This window comes from Diprion similis, chromosome 8, assembly GCF_021155765.1.
Source record: "Diprion similis isolate iyDipSimi1 chromosome 8, iyDipSimi1.1, whole genome shotgun sequence".
NCBI lineage: Eukaryota > Metazoa > Arthropoda > Insecta > Hymenoptera > Diprionidae > Diprion > Diprion similis.
The window spans coordinates 22,999,167-23,025,100 of NC_060112.1; the positions used below are offsets into that span (position 1 = coordinate 22,999,167).

Sequence of the window (25,934 nt, forward strand, 5' to 3'; positions counted from 1 at the left end):
TATTTTTTCCAACACACGCGCAAAGAGAGATTCTGTCAATCACCCACCCCTTCATCCCACCGGCTGCATCTTATCACTATTGCAGTGAAAGATTCATTGCTGACACACACACACGGCTGCGGTCGTGCGCTATTGCAGCGCACTCTGCATTGCTAACTCACACATCCATCCACATTAACGGCTGCGTCTTCTCACTATTGTAGTGAAAGATTCATTGCTGACGCACACACACGGCTGCGGTCGTGCGCTATTGCAGCGCACTCTGCATTGCCAACTCACACATCCATCCATATTAACGGCTGCGTCTTCTCACTATTGCAGTGAAAGATTCATTGCTGACACACACACACATACAGCTGCGGTCGTGCGCTATTGCAGCGCACTCTGCATTGCTAAATCATACATCCAACCACAACACCGGCTGCGTCTGCTCACTATTGCAGTGAGGGATTCATTGCTGACACACACACACACGGCTGTGGTCGTGCGCTATTGCAGCGCACTCTGCATTGCTAAATCATACATCCAACCACAACACCGGCTGCGTCTGCTCGCTATTGCAGTGAGGGATTCATTGCTGACACACACACACACGGCTGTGGTCGTGCGCTATTGCAGCGCACTCTGCATTGCTAAATCATACATCCATCCACAACACCGGCTGCGTCTTCTCACTATTGCAGTGAAAGATTCATTGCCGACACACACACACACACGGCTGTGGTCGTGCGCTATTGCAGCGCACTCTGCATTGCTGAATCATACATCCATCCACAACACCGGCTGCGTCTTCTCACTATTGCAGTGAAAGATTCATTGCTGACGCACACACACACACGGCTGTGGTCGTGCGCTATTGCGGCGCACTCTGCATTGCTAAGTCATACATCCATCCACAACACCGGCTGCGTCTTCTCACTATTGCAGTGAAAGATTCATTGCTGACACACGCACCCACACCTCCGGCTGCATCTTCTCGCTATTGCAGTGAAAGATTCATTGCTGCGACACACACACGGCTGCGGTCGTGCGCTATTGCAGCGCACCCTGCATTGCTAAAGTACACATCCACTCACCCCCTCGGCTGCATCTTCTCACTATTGCAGTGAAGGATTCATTGCCACTACACACGCACACACGGCTGCGGTCGTGCGCTAATGCAGCGCACCCTGCATTGCTAAATCACACACCCATCCACCTCGCCGGCTACGTCTACGCACTATTGCAGTGGTGGATTCTTCGCCGCTTCACCCACGTAAATCCTCATACTCCCGCGCACAGCGTTGCACCTCCGCATCGAAGGACGAGCAGCACCCTTGGGCAGGGACCGCCCACACCAACACTTATCGACATAACCGCCCTTGGAAAGGGGATAAAGTACGTCCATCGCGTCTGTGACAGCCACAGAAAAACGAGACGTTACAGTACATATAATTTTTTTTTCGATATACGATATGGAAAATCATATAATACTCAATAATTTCGTTTCAAGGAGTTGAAAAGAGAAAAGGCTTTAAACAAGGGGGTAATACATTATTATATGTATTACAAGGGATAATTATATTACATATATTTTGTATAGATTGGCTTAAAAGATCGAAATGCGTATATATATATAATATTTTTACTTTATTTTATTAACATATTTTTATTTCATGGTATTTTTGCATTTTTTATTCTTATATTCACATTACTGTTTAATTTCGCTAATCGAATTCTCTTCTCTATACACACTTCTCTTTTTCCACCCATACAATTCTGTTACTCTTATCCATACATCAATAGTTTATGTATGTTACATTATACTCGATGGATTTTTCACTGTCGAACAAAATATTGTTGTTTTAAATTGTTGGCTGTTATCGCGATAGCATATTATGAGCTGTATTTGTTTGTATGTGGGTGTGTGTGTGTCTCTTCGTGTGTGTAATCTTTTAAACCTGACAGAATACTTGAAAAACGAAACAACCACAAGTCTGCCACATTTAAAAGATCGGACAGACACGTTACTCTACTGTTCCATTTGTTTTTTATTTGTTTCATTCTATGCGGATGCATTTATATGTATAATAATAATATACTAGATTAATCGTACGTGTGTATGTATAGTATATACTAGGTATCTATCTACAATAAAATTCGGTACTCGTTACCCGATTCGCAGTTTACAATATACAGTTGTCTAAAAAATATTGACCGATATAAATGTACGTTTTCACAGTCCTCATCGTTATCATCGTCATCGTCAATTCATACATTGATTTTGTTATTTGAATTATCGCTTGCGATATTATCTGCATCGTGTAATATGAATTGACGAATTTTATATCGGTGTTGTGATATCGACGGATTCGTACCGCGTATAAAATTATTTTCATCTCACATCGTTATTTTAATAAGTATAGAATAATGAATCCGTATATCGAATTTCATACACACCGAGCTAATAATCGAAAGTATAACAATCCTCAATATAGTATAATATAATGTAATCCTACTTGGCCGTTGACAAAACCAACATACATATACACAGCCGTTTTTACGTTATTCGATTTTCAGGCTAATTTGTTATTATATAGTATACCGTTGGTCGAGAAGATCCTTTCCAACAATTCCCATCTATGCCTATATTAATTTTTCTTCCATATTGAGCGCTATTTCTACATTAATTATTATTACAATTACCGTTATGTACAGATAGCAGCTTTTTCTAACAATAACAATAACAATAATCATTAATAATAATAGTAAATATTAAGTAAATATACACATATGCTCATACATAAATTAATTCTACACAATGTCGTAGATGTACAAATTCGGAATAGAAAAAAAAGAAGGCCTAGAGACGCGGTTCGTATAGCATCATTTTACGTTATAATTTAATATACATATTATATATCATATAAACATATTATTATTTTTAATTAATAATAAAATATGTATAAAATATGTATACGGTGAGAAACGGTTCTTTGTTTTGTTTTCTAATTTTCCTTCTAATTCGTCACTTTTCATCAACTAACTATAGTACAGAGGGCAAAAGAAAATTGTCGTATGTTCTTCCGTTTCGCTATTTTTCTTCTTCTCCGTTTCATTAAATATTTTATTATACATAATCTCTTATATATATCTATATATCTAATAGTTTGAATTTATATTTGCAACAATTTGCCGTTGTACTCGTTACTGCATTATGGCGTTACAAGGTTAAAAAAATGTTTCAATATATATTATACGCATTACAGTATTCTTATACTATAATATTATGTACAGTAGTTTTTTTCCCTTTTCTTTTATTTTCATTTTGAATCTTTTGCTTTGTGGACTTTGTTAATCGTTATTACCTTTATTCGGTATCATCGTGGCTTAATCGCAGAACAACAAAAAGTGACAACGACATACTTAATACATACACATGAATTCGTCTTTGAAAAAAGAAAAAATACATTACATGTATAAAAAATGAATTAAAAATGTTTCGTATCATAGCTTTGAGCATCGGTGAAGACCACTGTTGGGTGTAGTCATCTTTATCCATCATATTATATCTGAATTTCATCAGTGTGTATAAATTTGTAATAAGCGATTGAGAAATTAAGGAAGACTGTAAGCTATTGCTTTAGTGTTTCATGCGTGTACGAGGGGATAACTATTTATATATAATTTATCTGGGATTTGACCCGCAAAAATTTAACTCGCATTGTCATCGAACGATCGAATTCCGTTATTAATTTTTTTTTCTTCTTCCAACACTCGTCAGCATGTAAATTCAACTTTATTTCTCTTCTGCAGCTTGCGTTCTTGACCTGTGTGCTAAATTTTTTTATCAATATTGGCTTGTTACTGTAAATGTTCATTGGGTACGATCATTTTGTACTTTTCAATACGTAGAAAGTTAAAAGATACGTTCTTCTTTCGTATAACGGAAGGATTATTTTCGATCTCGGAGTAACACTTCATTGGCAAGGAAGACTGATATTATTGTAGGTATAAGATCTTTCTTCATGAGAGAACGAATCAAGACTATAATTTTGCGCCGATCACGTGCTTGTCTAAAGAAACTTCGTGGTCAAACGAAAATGTGATTTGTGCCATTGGTGTTATGTGTTTGTGATACGTATATAACGCGGGTAGATTGAGCTGACGTAAGAAATAGTAAATTCGTGTTTTTTTTTTTTTTTCGATTTTATCAATTCCTCTCTATCACAGGTCCGTTTGAATACAATCGCAGATTTGCATACATACACATGCACAAGTGTATATACGTATGTATATGTATTTATATACAGATAATACAACGTACGATCATATTTTCACGATCGATCACACTACTCGAAATTATGATTATTTTTATTTGTCCCTTTCCTCTCTCTTGTTGAAATTATTATAGGTGAAGTATGGTAGTTTGGTTTTCTTTTCTTTCCATTCATCATTATTCGTTTATGTTGAGAACAACGCCGGGTGATATATACTTAAGTATATTATGGCTCTGATGTATGTGATAACCTTGCGCATCGAAATTTTGTGTTGTGTGTGTATAATAAGAATAAATACATGTCGTCGGCGTCGGCGAAGGTGTCACTCGGCGACGGCGTTATACGATTTCCTTAGTCCTAATTCGGAGGCGGTCAAACTTTCGCCCGTGACGTAGTAATCGGACGCGTCCCTTCTGCGGACAGCCGTCGCATTGCCGTTCGACGTTAACGTCGTCGATTCGTTCTTGCCGTTCGCCTGGAGATTCGCGTTGCCGTTTTGCAATTTCGCCTTTGCAGACGCCGCCGCCGCCGCCTCGGCCAGCTTCTTGTCGGCCCGTATCTTCTTCTGGGCGTATTGCTGCTGGTAGAATTCGTTGAACAGGAAGAAGAACATCACTGCGTGCATTCCGATCCACCATACGAAGGCCCGAGGGTAGTTGCAGTCGATAAAGAGGAGCTGGAACGCGTGGATCATTATGGCAACGAACTGCAGCATCTGGAACGCGGTCAGGTACTTCTTCCACCAGAGGTAAGGCTGCACTCGCGGTCCCAGGGCGGCCAACAGGTAGTACGTGTACATCACTATGTGGACGAACGTGTTCAGCAGGCCAAAGAATGTCGAGTGGCCACCTGAGAACATTTATTAAAACATGAAGATTCCCATTTTTCGAAGATGAATCGGATTTTATCAGAGCGATGATCATAGACTCGTGCTGTGCGATTAATCGAGTAATCTTTTTTTCAAATAACCGATTAATCGATTAATCGACGATTTCGATTCAGCGGAATCATTATAAGGTGACTTCGATTAATCGAAACCGTCGATTAACTGATTAATTGCAAAAACGATTAACCGAAATCGTCGATTAATGGATACAAAGAAAAAAAAGAAAAAAAAAAAAAAACGATAAGCGGTGCTTATTAAATTTCCGATTCTTGTAATACCTAAATAAGTCCCGTTCCGGAAGTTACGGAGAATCTACTGTATATATGTGCATATGCTTTGAGCAATGATTAAGAACTGTTTCCACAAATGTGGTAGTTTCATTTTACACGCGTAATTTTCAGCACATCATCATTATAATTACCTGGAGTGAATTTAACGCCAAACCATACGGACATTGGCATGCATCCGTGGTGGATAACGTGGAGAGTTGATACGTGGTCGGTCTTTTTCCTGAGAACGAAGAAGATCTGAAAGCGAAAGTGAATAACCGGTCAGATCGTTAGACGCAATGAAACTGCAGCCTGTTTCATTAGAGCTGAACTGATTGGTAACTACAGCGTGTTGCTTGCACATCGGGTGAATTTTAACCGAGAAATATTCATCTCAATAATTCCTTTTCTCACAGGTATTTTTTTTTTATTTCTCTGTGTTTGTTGATATTTTTGCTTTTACGTACCGTATCCATGAATTCCGTAAATTTGGAGAAATAGTACCACCAGCTGGCGTAGACCATCTGTTTGTGAGATGACAAGAAATGATTAGTCAATTGATATTTATTACCTTCCACTTCCTATCTAAGCTATACACATACACGATGTATGTGAAGATTTTTTTTTTCAAAGAACTCGATCCAACAAATTTATGAATTAAAAACTGAAGTTCAAAGTTATAATTCTTAAAATTTCTCACTAGAATTTTGAATACAAGAAAATCAAAGAAACCATTTTCTTTTGAATTTTAATCTATGATAAATTATAATTATTGTAATTATGGTAAATAAGTTGTGTGTATATTTTGGGGTAAGTGTCTGGGGTAAGGACTGTCTAATTCTGTTTGCGACGATACGAACAAAATTCTTCGGTAACGGTTTCGACAGAATTATTCTTTTTTTGCGCAATTTTTTGTACACCTTCATAATGATTGACTCATGAGTGTTTGTTCTCCATTTTTCGTTTTACTTGTAGTCTTTTTTTCTGCAGTTCCAAGTCGAATACCGAATAATTTCGCGGTCAAAGTTTGGTAGAGAGAATAATAATAACAGTAATAATAATAATAATAATAATAATAATAATAATAATAATAATATCGGGAAGAAGAAGAGGAAGAAAAACGAATATATTCTTCAAAATAATTGAGTATCTGTAGATATTTCATTTCGTATTCGTGTCAAGTATGAATATGGAATGAGTGATAGTTTATTTTTCGCGGCCTTTATATATTTTAACCGACTGTAACGGGAATATTTGAATATAGTCGTTATATACCGCAGATGCTGATGTGACTTCAAAGTAAAATTTACAGCAGGAAATAAGAGAAAAAAATATCAGTGACTGAGAGCCAGCATGACAGTGCCGATTGTGCTAACATTAATTGATAATAAAAAAATTAAGACTCAGAGAATCGTTGTAGCGAATAATATAAAGCAGTTATTAATCAGAAGATTTTACAGCCGTTCGCCTCGTTAACCTACAAACATTTGAATTAGTTTTTTTTATTTCTTTTTTCTTTTAGTTTTTTTTTACACACTGTATCGTTCTTCTTCTTCTTTTTCTAAAAATTTTTGCTGCGTCAGAAGGGGAGCCAAAACGAGTTTGAATGTATAAATATACATAATTAAATCATGAAACCCCCGTAAAACAAGCCGAAGATTAAACATATAATATTGTATTGGATAAAAAAACAAAAAAAAAAAAAAAAACAAAGTCAAAATTGAAAGACATGCGACTTTGTTCGTGAAATAAAATAAATGAAAACACAACAAGATAAATAAAATAGACAAAACCATGCCCCATGCAGCAATGCGATTATTATTATCGCAATCTAATTTTTTATTACTTTTTAAATCTGATTATTTTTTTACGAATAAATTAAAAAAATTTGATAAACCTGCGATACCTTAAAATTCAAATGTCGAACAAACTTTCATGGTGTATTAATCGACAACCACAATTATTATTATTATTATTGTTCGTACCGACGTTTGTTACTTAGTGTGCGGATAACGTATAAGTATATTGTATAAATTGTATGTAATATTGCCGTATCGTAATATAGCAACGAACCGATCGTACGTATAAATGATAAGTTTTTGCGATGAAATCATTGAGTAATATTTGGTGTATATGAGGTGGAAGGGGTGAGCGATTATAGCATGTTTGAATCTACGTTACTAGAATGGATATGTATAGTTCAAAGATGGCTGTGAAATAGAGTTATGATATCAGAGTGAACTACGTAGTGTGTTGCGTGTGTTACACTTGACTGATTGTGAGAATTCAATTATAGTGGTTAATAATAGAGCTTGCCGAGAGTTTGTGCAAGTTTCCAAGTTATAAACACTCTACTGTATCGCATTATACTACGTATACGATTTACTACTGTAATACACAATTACTACATAACAAGTATAATGTGATATGAAATGTGAATTAGTGTTACGAAGTCCGCAAAAGATGCACGGCCGTCATCCATTGCGCTGTAATATACGTAAGTAATACGTGCGGTAATACGTAAGTGCAAGTACGCTGCATCATAAGAGAGAACTAAAAGCAAAAAAGAAAGTAGAAATAACTATAAGAATCACGCCGCGTGGGATTGGTCATGGAGTAATGCAAGTAATCTGAGCATTTACACTCGTATATACTGCGTTAGAAAATTCAAATCAATTACAGATGTGACCGATGAAATTCTCTCACGTTATACGCGAAGACATGAGGCGTAACCGAGCAATATGGCGGTAAAAACGTACGTAATATGGAGTAACCACCTGGCGGTTTTGCGTATCAATAGCACGAATACAAAGACACGGGAAACCTCATGTAGAGTCTTACGCTGATATTTTTTGAGAATGAATTGATACCCGGTGAAATATACGATTATAAACGAGTTTCATAATTAAATACCACGATTCTGAGGTACCTAGGATTACTTTTTTACCAACAGATGACACTGTCCGTTATTTCAGTTCCCAATTATCGACTGAACCGTGATTATATTTATAGAGAAAACGAGCAAACTTAACGCAAATTATGAAGTTGTAGCAGTTTCGTAATATTTGATATTTCAGAAAAGTTATTTTCGTGATTCTGCGCGTATAAAATTTCGTTGGATATTAAAGAAACTCCTGGAACAGAAATAATTTCAATATCGAACCGAAACTAGTCTAGTAAGTTTGTCTAAGGTGTTAAGCGATACACGTTAAGGCCCCGCTGACCTGGCATGTCATATATATATTTCGTGACGTCAGAAGCGGGGAAATTGGGTGAAAACGCCTATACGAATCCTGCGATAACGAGAGTATGAATCTTACTCGGAAATATTTTAAATCGTAGCTTGAATAATAGTGTACGTGTGAATCTCAGTCACTGCTCAGGCAAATCGCTGATAATGTTTATAATAAAGAATGATGAAGTGAATAAAATCACGCGACAACAAACATGGCCGATCGGAGCTACCGCATGTTGAATATTCACTGATTGCACTGTTCCACAATTTCTTTCACCCTCGCCAGGGAGATTCACACGTACAAAAGCACACACGTTATCCGGGAAAACTTATACTATCAGTTATTTTTTTGTAAACATGGCTCGATTCGTATACGCGTTTTTCATGTGACAGCAGCCCGTTTATGGTCCACAAGAAGTATGTTCCGATCTGTAACTGACATCATTGGTTGGATCTAACAGAACAAGCCAATGAAATCAGCGGCCTTAGTTCACCGTTCAACGTTCAGAGGCGCTGCACGTATTTATGACGTCACGATTTGATATTTTCAAGTCACTTCAGCGGCACCTTAACGAGGTGAACAAATATTCGAAGAATATGATTAATAGAGGCTATATTCAATCCGAAATGAAATAGCTGCGCCGACGGTATTTCCAGAAATCTACTTGCGTGCTTGTAAATAATACCCGCACAGGGTGAATGTGTTGATACGGTGCGGTAGTTTCAAGGTAAATCGAAATGTAGAGATCAGTGAGTGAGTGAGTGCAGAGTAAGTTGTTATAATTGGGTGTAAGGTAAATACTGTATAAGTGTTATAGGTATTTTGGTTAACCAAAACGCACCCTCATTACTTGGGGCCGATCACTGTAGTCTACAGGCTGACACCTTAGCGAATAGTCCCCTGTGAACCATCCGGAATCGCCTATCTGCAAGCATAACAGCCCAGGGGCCGCCATCTTTTATAGAAGTCTACCAAAGCCAGCACCCATCATAGGAAGCTTATTTTCCAAGTGTTGATTGATTAGTTACCGTAAAGATCGCTACTTTGCGCTTTTTTACACCCCTCTCGTCACCCAGCTTTCATCTCCCTTCGAATCCGTCGTATATACGAAAATGTAAAGTTACAGAGAGAGACGAATGGAGTCTGAATTACTTGGAAGAGCGAGCGGGCATGTATAAGCACGAAATAACTAGATAATAGATGTGAGTATCTAGTATAGAGCTCATTACAAAGAAACTACGGTACTACTGTTACAATATAGATATAAATATAATATGTTGTAAATATTGAGGTTTACATATTGTGGTTTTCTACAGATTTAACACAGGTATAATTTCTATGGAGCAGAATATAGGGACATTTAACGAACAATCAAACGCGGCAGTCATTTCTCAATATGTAGATAAGTTGATACTGCTATTGATTTTTTCTTCCTAACGCTTGACATACGGTTGGAATTTATACGATTCGCGGTTATTTCGCTCGATGATACATTGGAATAAGTTGGCGCTGCTCGCGTGCTGAAATCACTGCAAGATCAACTAGCACCGGAGACCTTGACTAGTCATAATTTACGATCACGGGTTTGAGAGTATAATGATCAACAATGCGAAAGTCGTGCGTAATTGTGTTCGTTAATTATATATTCGCGTAGTGAGTAGACAGGAGGTGAAAAATCGGTCCTGCTACTAGTATGCAAAATTCCAACCATGCGGTTTCGTTCAACACCGTACTTATTACGCGATTATAATTGACTTTAGAGCATGATTATAAATATTGAGAAAACATAAGTTTGATTGTTCATTTAAGATCAGAATAGCATATAGGATTACTGCTACACTAAATATTACAAGAAAATAAAAGAAGATAAATATTGTTATACATTATTATATGCACCAAGAAAAATAATATACATATATCGTATACAGTAGACATAGGTATGTATACCTATGGTAGTACACAATCTGCTGCAGCTTGACAGGATAAGATGCTGAAAATGTTATTCGATTATACTCTGTTAGTGAAGATAAATAAATTATACCTTGGACGGTAGATAAATGGGTGAACATAAAAATGTGTATAATAAGTAAAAAAAAAAAATAGGTATGAATAAATATACAGAAACAGAGTCAAATCTGGAATATGAAATAGAAGGAACAAAAATCCCGCAGATTAATGAATGAGAATATAATGTATACAAGGGTAAAATTATTTTTGCGGTACTGTAATTACAGGTGTAGGGTAGGTATACTGCAGAAATCCTACGGAGCCTTAGCCACCCATCAACAAATTACATCCGCACGGTATTTATAATACATGGTGAATGATCGGTGAGAAAAGCAATAGAATTAAGAAAAATATCTACATATTAAATACATAGAAATAGCCAAAATTAGACGCCTGGCGTAGACGCGGCGCGTACGATCGTTGAACACGGATTTGGATTTTTCGGTGCAAGACGTAATATTTATACCCATAACGAATTATTTCGTGTATATGTTCCATGGGCAATATGACGCAGGGTGTGTCAATTCGCCTGCATTTATGCAATTCAGGATACATATTTTTCTGAAATCCTCCTGCATTTCGGCAACTGCGATTACATTTTACTGATCGGCATTTGTCTCGTGATCCGTGATTGGAGAGAATTAGAGAGTACCGGTCGAGCGTAAACAATGAAACAAATGTCGATCGATAAAATGTACGATCAGTTGCCGAGATGCAGGCGGATTTCGATAAGATGTATCTCGAATAACAGTAACGCAGGCGTATATAGCGTGACTATGTCGAAAGATACCCGTGTAACATATTTCCACAAGTAACTCGCTACGTTCATGTACAAGAAAGTGTACAAATTTTCGTATCGTCACGTGATACATTTTGCACCTCGGGAGCCGGACGTTGAGTTCTAATGTTTGTTAAAATATTTTTTTTTATCAGTCCTCTGTGGTATGGATGTCGCTGAGGAGATCGTTACGTGTGCTGCTTACCCTTATGGCAGTTGAACTTTCCGTATAGTCGACTGGCTGACAACGGAAGCTATACTGTCCCCACCATCCGCCCATCAGGCACTGCGTTATTGCCAGAGAAATATTTTATTTTATTCGTTCTCAGATTATTTTTCAAACGACACAACAAATGTATGCTGCGGAGTCACAAGGTTCACATAACGGTTGTCCAGTGCATCGGTCCGTTAAATAGTCTTACAATTAGATCACTACATATATTGAATATGGTACATATATATATGTACACAGGTGAACATGCATGCAAATAAGCATAGATTATGTTATAAATCAAGGTTTTGATTCGCCAAAAACTGACTTATCGACAGAGTGCATAAGTAATCATTTTCACACTTTTTACCGCGCTTAAATGAGTTTCATCAAAGTTGTAATACTTCGTTTTTTCCAAGTTAATATTGATTATTCTTATTGCATAGGTGAGTCGATACGTCAGCTTTTGTAGAACAAATTATTATTGAATTTTTTAAAATTCATATTGTATCCTTCCGCAGTCAAGAGAAGGAAGAACCGCATGACTGAGAAAATCAATCCGCTGATCATATGCTGTGACGAAAAGTACATATAATACGCTTTGTAATATAAAATATTAAAGAATAACATTGCTTATATATAGACAAAAGTTGTGATAATACATCACACATGTACAAAATAGACTCAGGTGACTTACCTCGTAAAACAGCCACGTTGAGAATAGTACTTGGATTAAATTGTAGACTATAAGTACTTCTTTTAGTTGATATGGTTTACGATTTTCCATAAATTTTGGTCCCAGAACCTTGACCAGGTAGACATAGCCTAGACATATGAATAGCGTTGGGAATGGGGAACTCATCAGGAACCAATTCGTCGTCCTCGAATCTGCGGGTAAAAATGATTTATTTGTTAATTCTGCAATTCGTCGAATTTATGGCAAGAAATTTATTCAATCAAATTTGTCAAATTTATTGCACTGCAACAGGTTCGTAAATATGCTCTTTCGACATGGATTGCAAAGGTGGCGGAACTCTCGCGTAGCCATGACGTCACGCGGCACCGACCAATCGACGGTCGTCAGTATCTAATCACGATTTTCGCCGCAAATATGAACAAACGGAAATACAGAAGAACAAAAGACTCGCGTGAGCTCATCGATCCTGAAACTTTCTACTCTCTATGGTCATAAGCGATGTTTAATATTCCACAAACCGTGATACCGCGACACCGAATGAATGTCGAAACATTTAAATAACAGACTTATGCAATGAACCAATTGTGTATGTGCATGTCACATGTAATATGGTCTAACGCACATGCGCTAGAATTTTAGAGCAATAGCAGTTGTTTTGTCAGGTCGACCACCCGTCATAAGTTCAGATGACAAGTCTAGTCGGTGCGATGCAGTATGCAACCTGAACTCAAAATTTTTAAGGTTAGATAGATCGCGGCAACCCATCATCTGAACTTATGATATCCGCTGTTGCTCTAAAATTTTAGCGTATGCGCGATAGATCATTCAAATGTTAGCTACTCATTCCGTATATTTGTACATATTAAATTTAGCGATACCCTAACCATTTTAACGAATATTGACAACGACTGCACTTATCGCGAGTAACATTTTCAAGCGTGGTAAATATTTCATGATAAATAACTTGGAGAAAAATCGAGTAAGGTTTTAACTTAAAAGAAGTGTATAAGTTTTTGGATTTTCTCCAATTCGATGTAAGAAACACGTAATCTCTGAAAATATTTTTTTTTTCTTCAAAACGCTCAATTTCCTTTTTTACACAAATTTATAATTGCGAGTAGAAAATGTTTGCCGTGGAATGTTGACGTGAAGTGAACTTCGCGCAGACACATAAAAACGCGCAACCTTTTCTGCTGCTTGTGCGTTCATTCAAGTCTCCATCACGAACGCGCGTGCGATTGAATTCTACGCTGTAAATGACAGTCGACGATTAGTTAATACAGTGTAGAAAGAATGACATTACGGTGAAATCTGGAGAAAAGGAATGAAAAATACCAAATTAAAAAGCAACAAGCACGTCATGTTTGATTTGGTTAAAATCGAGAAAATCATTACCGCAAGTTTTAAGGTGGATATTATTATTATATTATCTCGTAAACTCTTCAAATATATTAAGTATGTCAAAAATATGATACCGATTATACATCAATTCAATATATTTCAATTTACCGACATTCCTTCCACGTTTAACTGCCATCGCCGTGATTTATTATTACATTAGACGCAATGATCAAGTTGGCGGTGATTTGATTCAAGATTTATTTTTCACCAAATTTTTTTACACGCCGTTTGCCACGGATACCTTGTGGTTATAAATAGGAATTCACGACGTTTGTAAGTATGTACAAAAAAAACCGATAACCGGCAGTTAGAACTACGTCAAGATTCAAATACTGATTATAAATTTACATCCGTATTCAGTTCGCTTGGATATGTATAAATTAAAAATCGGCGTAAAAGAATTCTTCACTTTTTATATATATAATATATTTACCACTATATTAGAATATAATTATATTAGAAATGAGGTATGAAATTGTGACAGTTGACAAACGCGTTTGTACATGAAAATAAAGTCATTCAAGTAGGTAATACAATATTCTTAGCATAATTAACGACTGGCGTAAAATTTTGGTACAAAAATATTATTTGTTAAAGTTATCTTCTTACACGCGAAGCCGTGGAATTATAAAAAAAATTTTATTTACACTAATGTTAATGTACGGGTTTGAATTTAATTAACATTTCGTTCGACGAGAATCGCACTATATACGTGACTTTTTTACACCCAAGTATGTACAACAAATTTAAAGTAAGTGACAAACGTATTATCCACAATCCAAGTTTACGGAATAATTCATATGCTAATTACAGATACGTAGGAGCCACGTTTTTTTTTGCCATTTTAGAAGAATACATTTCAGTTAAATTACTTAGTGGTCACCGTGATTAAGTGTTTTCAGTCATATCGTTGAGAGACGTTTTAAGTGGGAATAAATGTTCAACGTACAGTGTACACATACACTTGCAAATACTTGAAAATGCGTGAGTATATTCGATGGTTTTGCAGAACGTTCATTAATTTCCTATTTTGTCTATAAGTAACTCGAGAAAAATTTTCAACACTATTAAACGGCTGCATGTAAAGCAATAAATAAACATCTGCAACGTCAATTTACTCACACAATTACGCCAGATGATATTTCAATATTTGTACGGTTAAGAGAACTCTTCGGTATATATATACATATATATATATATATATATGTATATATAGGAACATATGTATGAGTGTGCATGTATACATATATGTATACATTGTTGTCTCCATTTATATACCTATTATGAGTCTGATTATGCGGTTAGTTGACATACCGAACGTCGGTTCAATCAGATTTTCACGGTCAAGTTTAAGGCCTCGTTATAAAGTCTGTAAAGTGTGCGTCTATATAGGTACGATCGTATACCGACATCGCGCGTTGCGTCAGCGATATGATTACATTGCATCAGGATGAAAAAAAAACATGATGATGATTATTTAACCGTCGATATGCTCGATAAAAAATAAACTGTATACATACATGTACAGGAGAGAGAATTAGAATGAAGTGAAGTTTTCTCCCTGCAGTGATAAATTGTATTATAATGATTATTATTATTGTTACTATTATTACCTGTATAATTGCTATAAAGCGAGCGATTCAGGAAGGATAAATTCTCTGCCTCGCGTGTTATAGATAAAATGAATATATATACATTATACATATATGTAAATGAAAAAAAGAAGGAACGAATTCTTGTTTGTTAATTAAGATGGTTAAAAGTGCGCGGATATTTTGAGGCTTTAACATTGAAAGTTCAACCGCGGAGTGGGTTATATACAGGAAAAAGACCATGAGGAAACACAAGAAGATCGCGAGAATTATTTTTATAAATTCAAATGATTTCAATGAACGGCAATTTATAAATAATTAATATATTTCAATCTCAGTTCACGTCCGCGAAGTATCGAAGCAGCGCGCGCGATACTTCCGGGTATAAAAGCGACTGCTGGCTGGATGATGGCTTCGAGGAACGTAGCTGCGTGATGTGATGGTTACAGGATGGGTATAATGAGGTAAATCAGAGGAGAGGATGATTCACACACGTTGCGCGATCCTTCGAAAAGGGAGAATTTTCGTTGCAATATTTTTCTGATTTTTCATTTTTATTTATTTGAAAAAAATATTTTAAATGCCGTGATGCACATGACATGTTATATCACACGTAATGATCTATGGAATCAATGCAAGGCTAACGGATCTGTGATTGTAAGAAAAATAATTACGTACGTACGTAGTTTCGAGTAAAAAATTAATCGAGTGAACAGAACTGTCATAATATGTGTATATATCTATACTATGCATACGTATATATAATAATGAAGTATTTTCTAACGTTTTTTACTCTTATAGTCACGTGGACGCGACAACATCAGTCTAAAGTTCAAATCGTACCAATAATTTTTCCTTTCTGTTTCCGTTTGCACCTTCTAACGTCACACAACATATTACGGATGTTTATTGAAGGCTTTAAACGCCTGTGATAGAATTTAAATTGGATATTCACTGGATTTTCATATTCCGTGGTCAGAAGCAATAGATCTTGTTTGTACATACATACAAATAGAACGGAGATCTCCGCACGACGGAACGTGTACGAAATTTATTCTCAACGGTGGTAATTAAACGCTTTTTACCATATTGATTTACGTCGTTTCGATTGTTCGTATGGCATAGTGTTGTCTATCATATTTTACACTCATTGACCCCATGCACTGGATGTAGATTATTGCTCTGTCATATCGCTACAGCAGTAATTTATGCTAATACTTGAAAAATCGATTTTCAGCTTCGTCATGCTTCGAATACAGGTTGATTGTGAATTTTCCAACCGGATATACGTAATACGCAAACTTGTCGATTCATTTCCAGTTGTAAAATACTGTGATAAACACACTTCCTGTTAACCCTTGTCTATTCAAACTCATAACAAATGTACATTGACGTTCTATTCACATCTGTTTGTTAATATTAAATCGTCGATAATTGAATGTATAACTAGCGTGATGGTGAAGATTTTAATGTGCATACTAATTCACGGTGCAGTATTTTTATCGTAGCAAAAAAACCTGCATCGCAATATTGTTATTGAGAAGATTTAGCGTGTGCAACGGAAGGAGAATCTTGGTAAGAAAAAGTTTTAAAAAAAGTTAAAAAAAAAATAAAAATAAAATATCAGGGTATACCTTGCACGTTTCTTTGCGTATTAATATGTATGTAAAATGTAACTATACCCATATACTTATATGTTGTATAAGAATTTGCGGTTTAAAAAAAACCGAGAAGCAATAAAAAGGAAAACATCCTTTTTTGTCCTTCGAGTTGACCTTTACGAACCGTGCGCGCATTTGCCCAAACAATTTCACTTAATTTCCGTCAACAATAACTGCAGCAGCGAACAGTAGACGTCACGCTGTATTTTATAACGAAAGTAACAGCGGCGCGTACATCAAAATAGAATATAAAAAACGGACGTCGTTAGTTACAACATCGCGGAACGATTAAGTAATTTGGCAATATCCATAAACGAAAAACGTTCCGCTTAATTTTCCTCCTCGTTTTATCATCAATTTTTTCACTGCACGAGTTATCAACAATAGAGGAACTCTGTGTCCTCTATTATGAAATGAAAAAAAACTTACCGGCATGCTTGTCCAGTATTTCGTGAAACTGATCGACGTACTGCATGATGACCGACATCTTGGCTAAAGTCGGTGTGTCTGACGTTAGTTGCGGTCGGTTAAAACCCGAAGTTCGTCCTTCTGTAACAGAAAATATAAGGTAAAAAAAAAGATTATTAGGGATACGAATCGGACCAACGTCGATTGTCAGTTATACCTTATACGTAATGCGTAAACGAAACGCGTACGACCTTCGCTAACAACGTGTTTCACCGTATGTGCAGAATATATACACACGCATATGCTAGCCTTTACACACATCTACACGTTACATATGTGTCCACATAGACGCGAGTCGAAAAAATGTTTATACTTCTTTAGCCTTCTTTCTCTACACCGCTTACTTGTATCAATTACAGATATATAACACATAAATGAAACTTTCCTCGTATTTTGGTAGTAAAAAAGAAACGTCATCCAAAAACTGGGTCAAATTAATTCGGTGTGTACGATAAAGTCGAGGAAATTTTTAATTTTTCAGTTTATGATAATATGCGTCTTGTGGCAGGCTGCGGGTGGAGTAAATAAATTAAAATTAAGCTGGCTTGTATGCCATGTGGCAGTTGGCTCACAATCACATGCTTATAGCCGATCTGTTTTATACGCGACCTCGGGATTTGGGACGACAGGTAGACTCGTGTATCTAATACATATAACAATATTATATATATATATTAAAAATATGAACGGAAGAATCGGCTGATTGACAAATCTGAAAAAACAAAATACCAATCGATTCAGTCTGCTTGCAGGGATATGTGTTGTAATATGTAGAGAAATTTGAATAATTTTCAACGCATTTGTAATAAGAGTGTGTATACGCAAGTAGGTATATATATGTATAGCTTGTTATCCGCGATCCTATCATTCGATAACATAGTTATTATAAGACAGTCAGGTACTGCGTTTAACGATGCGTCGGTATGGACTTCGTCGGTGAAAAATATTTACCCCGGGTAATATCGAAGAGTTGACCAATCGATATAATGATCTGACAGTTTTGAGACATGTGCGTCAAGAATCTTCATGAAACTCAACTCGTTCCTACAGCGTTGCAAACTTTTACACCCCGGAAAAATTCCAATCGAATGTCTCGAAAAGCCGATTCTCGCGTCGCAACACCCTGAAGTTTGCCGAATAACGCAAGCGCGGTGATCAACAACGCATGCGCGGCTGAGCGGCCCTTTTGAGTCACGTGACGCGCCGTCCTTCCGATTGGCCGGTACATCGATATCGAATAACTCGGAAACTAAGGCCCGCGGAGAGTTGTCGCAAAGGAAGTTTACCCTCGGTTTTCCGTCCCAAATACCGTCATCGAATAATCGCTGAGATCGGATGCAAAAACGTATTCGAAAAACCGCAGGCAATTGCCTCTCCGTCTTTCGAAAAAGCGCGTGGCGTTGCAACGCGCAGCAGATTCTAAGAGAAGTTGCGGTCGATTTCCGAAACGAAATGCGAAGATACGTGAACGAGGGCGAGTTACTTAACGCTGCAACAACGCGCGTGCGGCACGCGACGCAAGAGCGATCGAGCGATCGATCGGATGATCACCGGTCGCATTCTGAAAGGAAGAAGCACGCGCAACGACGCCGATTGGTCCCCGTCGGTGATCGGCGTCCTCGACCACGTTCGGAACGTTGCGTTGCTCCAGTAAACAGCCGAAATGAAGCAAAACAGGCCGCCGGAGCGCAGCGCCACCTCGACACGATGTGGCAACGGACGGGTGTTGAAAAACTTACAATTCCAACGTGCGTCGACGTGGCTTCTCACGTCGGGCCTGCAGGTAGTGTCTCTCCTCCTCGCTCAAGGCCAATCGGTTCTTGCGGGACAATTGAAACATGGGTGTCATCACGCGTGCACGCGTGCAACGTTCAACACGCATCGCGCGCCTTCGGAAACGTTTGCGCAACTATTAAAACTATTAAATCCCCGACGAGGTCGACGACGACGTTCCTACTCGTGTCTGCGTTGGAATACGTAATAACGTAGGGCGGTCTGTCATCAGGTGAACGCAATTACGCGACGTGCAGACGCCGCTCTGTAACCGATAGATTTTCTTTTTCTGCATATACATATATATATATATATATATATATATATATATATATATATGTATTTTGGAAGAGTTGGAAAAATAAAAAATTATTCAATTCACTGTAGAGTTGAGTTTATATTTTTATAATCTGAATAATCTTTTTGCTATAGTTTTTTTCATTTCTTCTCTCAGATTCTTTACCAGTACACGTATATTCTTCATTTTTGTTATCGACCTCGCCTTGAGTACGATAACCAATTGCACCGACTACGGCCTTCAAAGTTGCATATTTTACAGTTTTATGCTATGCCAATTTATGGATTTCGCAATGTTCTTTCAAGCATGGACGGCTGTACTGTCTATACGAGCATCGTGGTAATACGTATAATAATCGAGAATGTGGTTATTTCCATACTCCCGCAGTCAACGTTGGCCAAAAGCCATTTCAGCCGGTACTATTCTGCTGCTAATTTCTTCTTCAATTCGATCCTACCGCGTAACTATACACACGCACGTATGTTTGAGAAAATCTCGCGTATAATCGCTGGAAAATAATTTGTACTTCGCGTTTTCTGCAAGAGACAAAATTCCAAAAACAATTTAGAATGACAATATATACAGACGAGCGGTATAACAATGCTCGTTTCAAATCGCTGGAGCGATTCAGCCTTCGATTATATCCCAGGCGATACCAACGGCGTTCCGTTTCACGGAGCATCGATTTTAAAACCCTAATAATACTTACAATTTAACGCGTTGTTAAACGATTTTGGTCTTAAATTTTCGAGTCTCGATTATAAATTGAAAATTTTTTCTGTTTCCATTTTGACTTGCACTACGTATAACACATATATAGGTTAAAGACTGTACGAGTTCTCGGGAATGAAGGATACCAGTTTAGAAACATTTGAGAAGTATGCAACGATATTGTGAATATTATTTTGCAAATTGGTATAACACATGTACGTGATGTTACATTGTCCGAAATACAATCAGAGTGTGCGAAATGCAGTGTTTGCGTTACAGAAGAACGTTACAAATCCATTGCAAAATTATAAATGCATATATATTTATTACTTTATATATTATATATATAACGTATTTGTGTGTATATTATTATCGATATATACCGACATCAACGATCAACTTGTCCAAAACACGTGGTGAGCAAGCAAATACTCGAATCAATTGCGAAAACTGTATACATTAGCAATACTGAAAATGGGGTCGGTTTTGTTGTGGTTCATATTATACTTATACATATATTGTATATATACATATATATACACTACAATACATTTACGCAATATGAAGACTGCATGACACGTCAATACATGTATAATATAAATATATAATACAAGACCCGCGAAAAGAACAAGGATTTAAAATTGTTACAAAATACAGTATTATTGTTCAAGAAATGTACGAATTCCGTGACATAACGCAAGCGATGCCATTTGAACCAATTACTCGGAATGCTGTCGCAATTTTATTTTTAAAACGCGGTAATTATACAACAAATCAATGCCATATAAAGAGCGTGCATATAATATAGCTATTTACGGAACATTATTATCAAATGAAATTTGCGAAACAAACAAACAATGAAAAGAAAAGAATAGTTGGAATCAGATCCAAATTCATTCCGAACTTTTGTCTTTTTTCTATTTCCAGGCCAAGCTGACGAATAACAAAAATAATAGCAACGATTCAAATTTCTTCTTGATTCCGAAGATTCGAGAAGCGTGAGTTGAAAAGAGAGTGAAAGCTGGCTCGGTGAGCGCCTTTCGCAATAAATTTCTGTCGTCGTTATAGAGTATACAGGTACTTGCTAAACCAGCGCCACTAGAACGAGCGATTTCATAGCATTTGGGAAATTAACGCGCGTAAGTTCAATTATGAGCGCAAACAGAGGTGTTCAAGCGCAAACGAGTCGAAGATCTTTCGAAAGCATATGAGAAGGAAATTTTTTTTCAAATTTACAATATACTCCTACAGCATCTGAAAACAGTCGCGTTTCGGTTCCGCGACTGAAGGACAACTTGGAATCTGAAATCACACGAAGACTTTGAATCTGAGGACTGCCGCAAAAATTTCACCCCGCTGCGCAGTACATTCTCAACAATTTCGATGCGTCGTTTGTACCTAAGTATACAATCGCGACTCGAGGTCCACGTTGAGGGAAAATCAAGCGATTTGCAACCAAGACTCGTACTCGGAGGGTCCTTACAACATTATTATACGCGTCATCGGAGGTGAACCTTGAAACGCCATAAGAGACGGCGATTTGCAAAACGAGGTGGTTTACCGGCATTTTAATCGTGCAGAATGTCGAGGAAACTTCCTCCCCGACAGATGGGGGAAGGGGGAAGGGGGGACGAATAACATCGTCGAGACGAATTTTTCGCATTGCGAATACACACGACTGTATTCCGGCTGACTTATGTGCAGAATGTTTCGTTGCTTTTGTAATTGAGCTGTACCTACGTAGGTATATATTTTTAATCGAAATTTACTTTCTTCTTTCTACGTTGGTGGATATTCGAAATTTGAATATGATAATACGCGTATTTTATGGTGTAGGTATATATAAATATGCCTTGCAGCTATATATATGCGTTTTGCTAATACGATTGTTACGTGATTTTTTATCGACTGGAGATTTGCGAAAGTCTGGCTTTTTGGAGGTGATAATACGCGAGGTGATTTACGGAAAATTACAAATTGATTATCGCATTTCAGTTCATACCGGTCGATCAACTCGCGTACGCACTTAATGAGGTTAATGCAAGCCTGCATTTTTTATACCGTTCATTTAACTGTCGTCGCACATACCTATATCATGAATAAAGAATTAATTGAACTTTGACACTGTACTATAGGTAATATATACGACACCTACTTCCTCCTATGAAGTGATTAAAAATACAAAGACAGACAATAAAGAAGAGAAGAAGAAGAAGAAAAGAGTGGAAAACTAAAACCGAAGAGAGACAGAAAAAGTTATTTTTATCACCATACGGATTAAATAAACCGCGGATATAAGTCTAGATGCTGCGTCATCTGATATGTCTGTAAACCCAAACCGCGGGCATAAAGAAACTCAAGGATAAATAACTGCAAGGTCGATATGCGGCGGGTTCAACGGATCGTATCAACGTTTATGGCCATTCGTAGAGGTATGCGCATGTAAACGATTTCGACTGTATAATTACTGAAATTCATTGAAACATAATCAGGCATGCGTATAGGAATTCTGCTGCTATTTATCATCATTGTTACTTGTTCCTGGAAAATAATCTGGACTTTAATTAATTTGATATGGTATTTTCGAAAGATATAAACTTAGAAAGAAATAAAATACATTTCAAACAACAAGTAACATGCAGATTTCAATCTATCAATTTTTATTCTTCTCAACCGATGTATCAAACCTGTCAAAATTATCTATCTAATTTTTATTTTCTACATGTATAACGTATCCGCCTACAGACTGGACTGAATTATTCCCGTTTCTCTCGTTTTATCTCAGCAAGGCTACAGCCTCGAATTTGCAAATTGGTCGGAAGATCGCGAGGAAAAAAGAATAGAAAAAAAAAAACATTTAATCTTGGATTGAATTTACCTTTTCTGTGTGTATACAAGCCGAAATTATCAACGATTTGAACAGTACTCCATCAGGTTTACACATGCATAATTATACAAGAGTAAAGAGAGAATCCAAAAAAAAAATGCACACCTTATATTTTCATACCTCAAGTTTCAAGACCAGTCAAGCCCCATCGAAAAATCAAGTTTCCAGTCATTCGTTCCTACGTCTATTATAAACGGGCACACATTAACGTACCTAGTATTTAACCCGAAGTTCACAATTTCCTGTTGTTGGATAGCTACTATCAAGTTTTATTTATTCTTCGAGAGCTTGCATGATCAGAGCTTTAACAGTCAAACTTGGTCAAGATCGATCGAAGTTTCAGGTAGGAACATCAAGAAACGCAAATTCATTGGATCATTCATTAATTATGTTTATCTTTGCCATAACTTTTCGCCTAACAATCTATCATTTTTCTAACAATACGATATCATTTTTCACGTCAGCTATAAAACGAGGAAAAATTTATAACTGCAGTTTTCCCTATTTTCATTTCTTTTCTTTTCTTTTTTTCTCTTTTACCGCATGATCGAAAAATACGTACAGTTCTGAATAAAAAAAAATGAACATCGAGTTTTATAGCTGTAACCAAAAAACCAATTTCCAGTTACCACCTCCGTTTCGATTATGGTAACTCGTGGTAAATTTTCTTGTAACTATCGCGATAATTTTCAACAACAAATAAATCGACCTAAAGGCCTTATACCAGAATTTCTTAACGAGGACAGTAACAATTGCTATTTTTGTGACAGGTGACAGTGGGTAGATAACCAGCGATCATATCTATTCCGCGACAGGTACCAAACACCTAAGGTACGTCATGCGAGTGGGTATCACGGTGCTGTGCAACGGACAGGGAAAGTGCTGCATTGCTGCACGAAGTTGCAGCCGAAGTAAGTAGTAAGCAAGAAGCGAGCCACACAAGCCAGCCTAGAGACTACCAGCCCTGTATCAGCACCACGAGGACGTTGGTGACGGGAATTAAAGAGACAGGCCTCATCGCCTTACGTAACGCGGTTGCCTTGTCTTCGTCGCTTTCCTCTGTCTTCCGTCTAGCAATTCTCCATGCGCAAAACCAAAGTCCATTTCTGAAGACGATGGACCAGGACCAGATGCAGGAATGCTCGAAGGAGGAAGTTAAAAGTCGTTTTCCCGGATGTTCCATGGTTGGGATAAGGTGACGCGGTAACGGTACCATCAGGAAAGAGCTGAGGTACAGGTGAACCCGCAATCTGTTATCTTTCGTTCGTTCTGATCCAGCGATCTTCGTGTTAAAATTCCAGAGCATCGATCGGCATCATAATACGGATATATTGGCAGCTGGACGGTGCGGAAGACCGGTAAGAACGATTTATTGGTCTGTAAAACAGGATCAGTCCGCACGCGATGTTTGCTTCGGATAGTGGTTCACCTTCGCGACTGGATCTTGATCTTGGCTTCACGATGATGCTTGTGTCCAAAGTCGCGCATTGGATTGCCGTCCCGCCTCGATAATTACGCGCGATTTTTTGTTGTTCCAAGTTGAATCACCGCTAAGAGCATGGCCTTCGTAATGACGATTTCAAAATCGATGAAAACCACGAGGAAGTCCCGCGAGTTGCCCCTTAGGCTGCGGATACTGAGGACGAAACCGAGTGCGTGCTTCACAAATTTCGACACATTACTAATTTCGAATAACTATACACGAAAACAACTACGTCAAGGGGCTCAGAACCGACGACGGCCAAATGTCTTCAATTTCATCGACACGTTTCCACGTTCCATAAAGAGAGAGAGAGAGAGAGAGAGAGAGTGAAAAACGGTGTATAAAATCCGTACAATATTTGAACCCTCAGGATATTACCTCACTTGAAGCGTAATGTCAGATTTTTCATTAGAATTGACGGTATCTTCACTCTTGGGCTTCACTGTCTTCTTTTTATCAAAGCCTAGACTTGATCCTCACAGAAATTAGAAAATGAATTGAAAAATTATGACTGAAAGAGTATCGAAGCAATGAGTTTCTCTGTCCTTTGTTGAAGTTGGGATCGCAGCTCGAGGCAACACTTCACAACTCAATCTGAATTCTAAACGCTTGTCCGTAACAATACCTCATTCATAACTTCGCCGTTCTACTAATCGCAAGAATCTTAGTAGCTACTGTAGATTAAAATCTATTCTCGAAGTATTTTTGCAGGTTCTTAAAATTACAGAATAATAAATTTGGCATATTTTACTCACCGGAAATTCGACACCAGCTTCACCGATGTTGTTATAAATTTCACAACACACTCTCCGACAGGCACTTTGTACAAGATTGTTCCCGCTCAGTCCGATCAGCAAACGCGCAACAACAGTACGATAGAATTATACAATATATATATATATGACAAAATCGTCTAAAGAAAAAATCCGGGGGACGTTATCGACTCAGGCCACTATGCCTGTACCATGTGATTAAAAAAATTGGTAAATTGTTTCTCGAAGAAATGTCCAATTATGCCATTGGCCGTACGAATAATTGTTGATGCCGCCACAGGTCGATATTCAATAGCGATATAGTATATAAAAATTGGAAATCTGTCTACGTTAACAATAGTAGAAAAATTATGTGATAAAAAGAAGACCCGCGACACCGACGTACGCTCTCTCGTCTGGTTCCTTAACGAGGTATTGCAAAGACTGTCGGACAGTTCGCTGGCGCATTGCTTTTAAGTACGCTGCCATATTGGTGCCACCACTACCTCTACCTCTGCCTCTACCTCTGGCCATGCACACCTGAGCCACAGTTCAACCTGCCCTT

General features: G+C 37.5%; 1 protein-coding gene across 3 annotated transcripts; it reads right to left on the reverse strand.

Annotated features, from left to right (window-relative positions):
* Positions 1-2,640: 2,640 nt before the first annotated feature.
* LOC124408903 (elongation of very long chain fatty acids protein AAEL008004-like) lies at positions 2,641-25,525 on the reverse strand. 3 transcript variants are annotated; one of them, XM_046886197.1, is made up of 9 exons: positions 25,373-25,525; positions 17,427-17,546; positions 12,344-12,534; positions 11,641-11,721; positions 9,492-9,575; positions 5,882-5,938; positions 5,567-5,672; positions 4,541-5,108; positions 2,641-2,747 (listed from the first exon to the last, which is right to left on the reverse strand). In XM_046886197.1, the coding sequence occupies exons 2-8, from the start codon at positions 17,482-17,484 to the stop codon at positions 4,582-4,584; spliced, it is 1,104 nt and encodes a 367-aa protein (XP_046742153.1). In that variant the 5' UTR covers positions 17,485-17,546; positions 25,373-25,525; the 3' UTR covers positions 2,641-2,747; positions 4,541-4,581. The 3 variants fall into 3 exon arrangements, with proteins under 3 accessions (XP_046742153.1, XP_046742154.1, XP_046742155.1); XM_046886198.1 differs by lacking the exon at positions 11,641-11,721; XM_046886199.1 differs by lacking the exon at positions 9,492-9,575.
* Between the last annotated feature and the right edge of the window lie 409 nt (positions 25,526-25,934).

Excerpts from the sequence above, each read along its gene's own strand:
- LOC124408903 (XM_046886197.1), bottom strand. The coding sequence starts at position 17,484 with ATGTCGGTCATCATGCAGTACGTCGATCAGTTTCACGAAATACTGGAC. Across the intron at positions 5,673-5,881 it reads TTACGGAATTCATGGATACG|ATCTTCTTCGTTCTCAGGAA; the intron begins GTACGTAAAAGC and ends TTTCGCTTTCAG. Across the intron at positions 5,109-5,566 it reads TGGCGTTAAATTCACTCCAG|GTGGCCACTCGACATTCTTT; the intron begins GTAATTATAATG and ends AAATGTTCTCAG.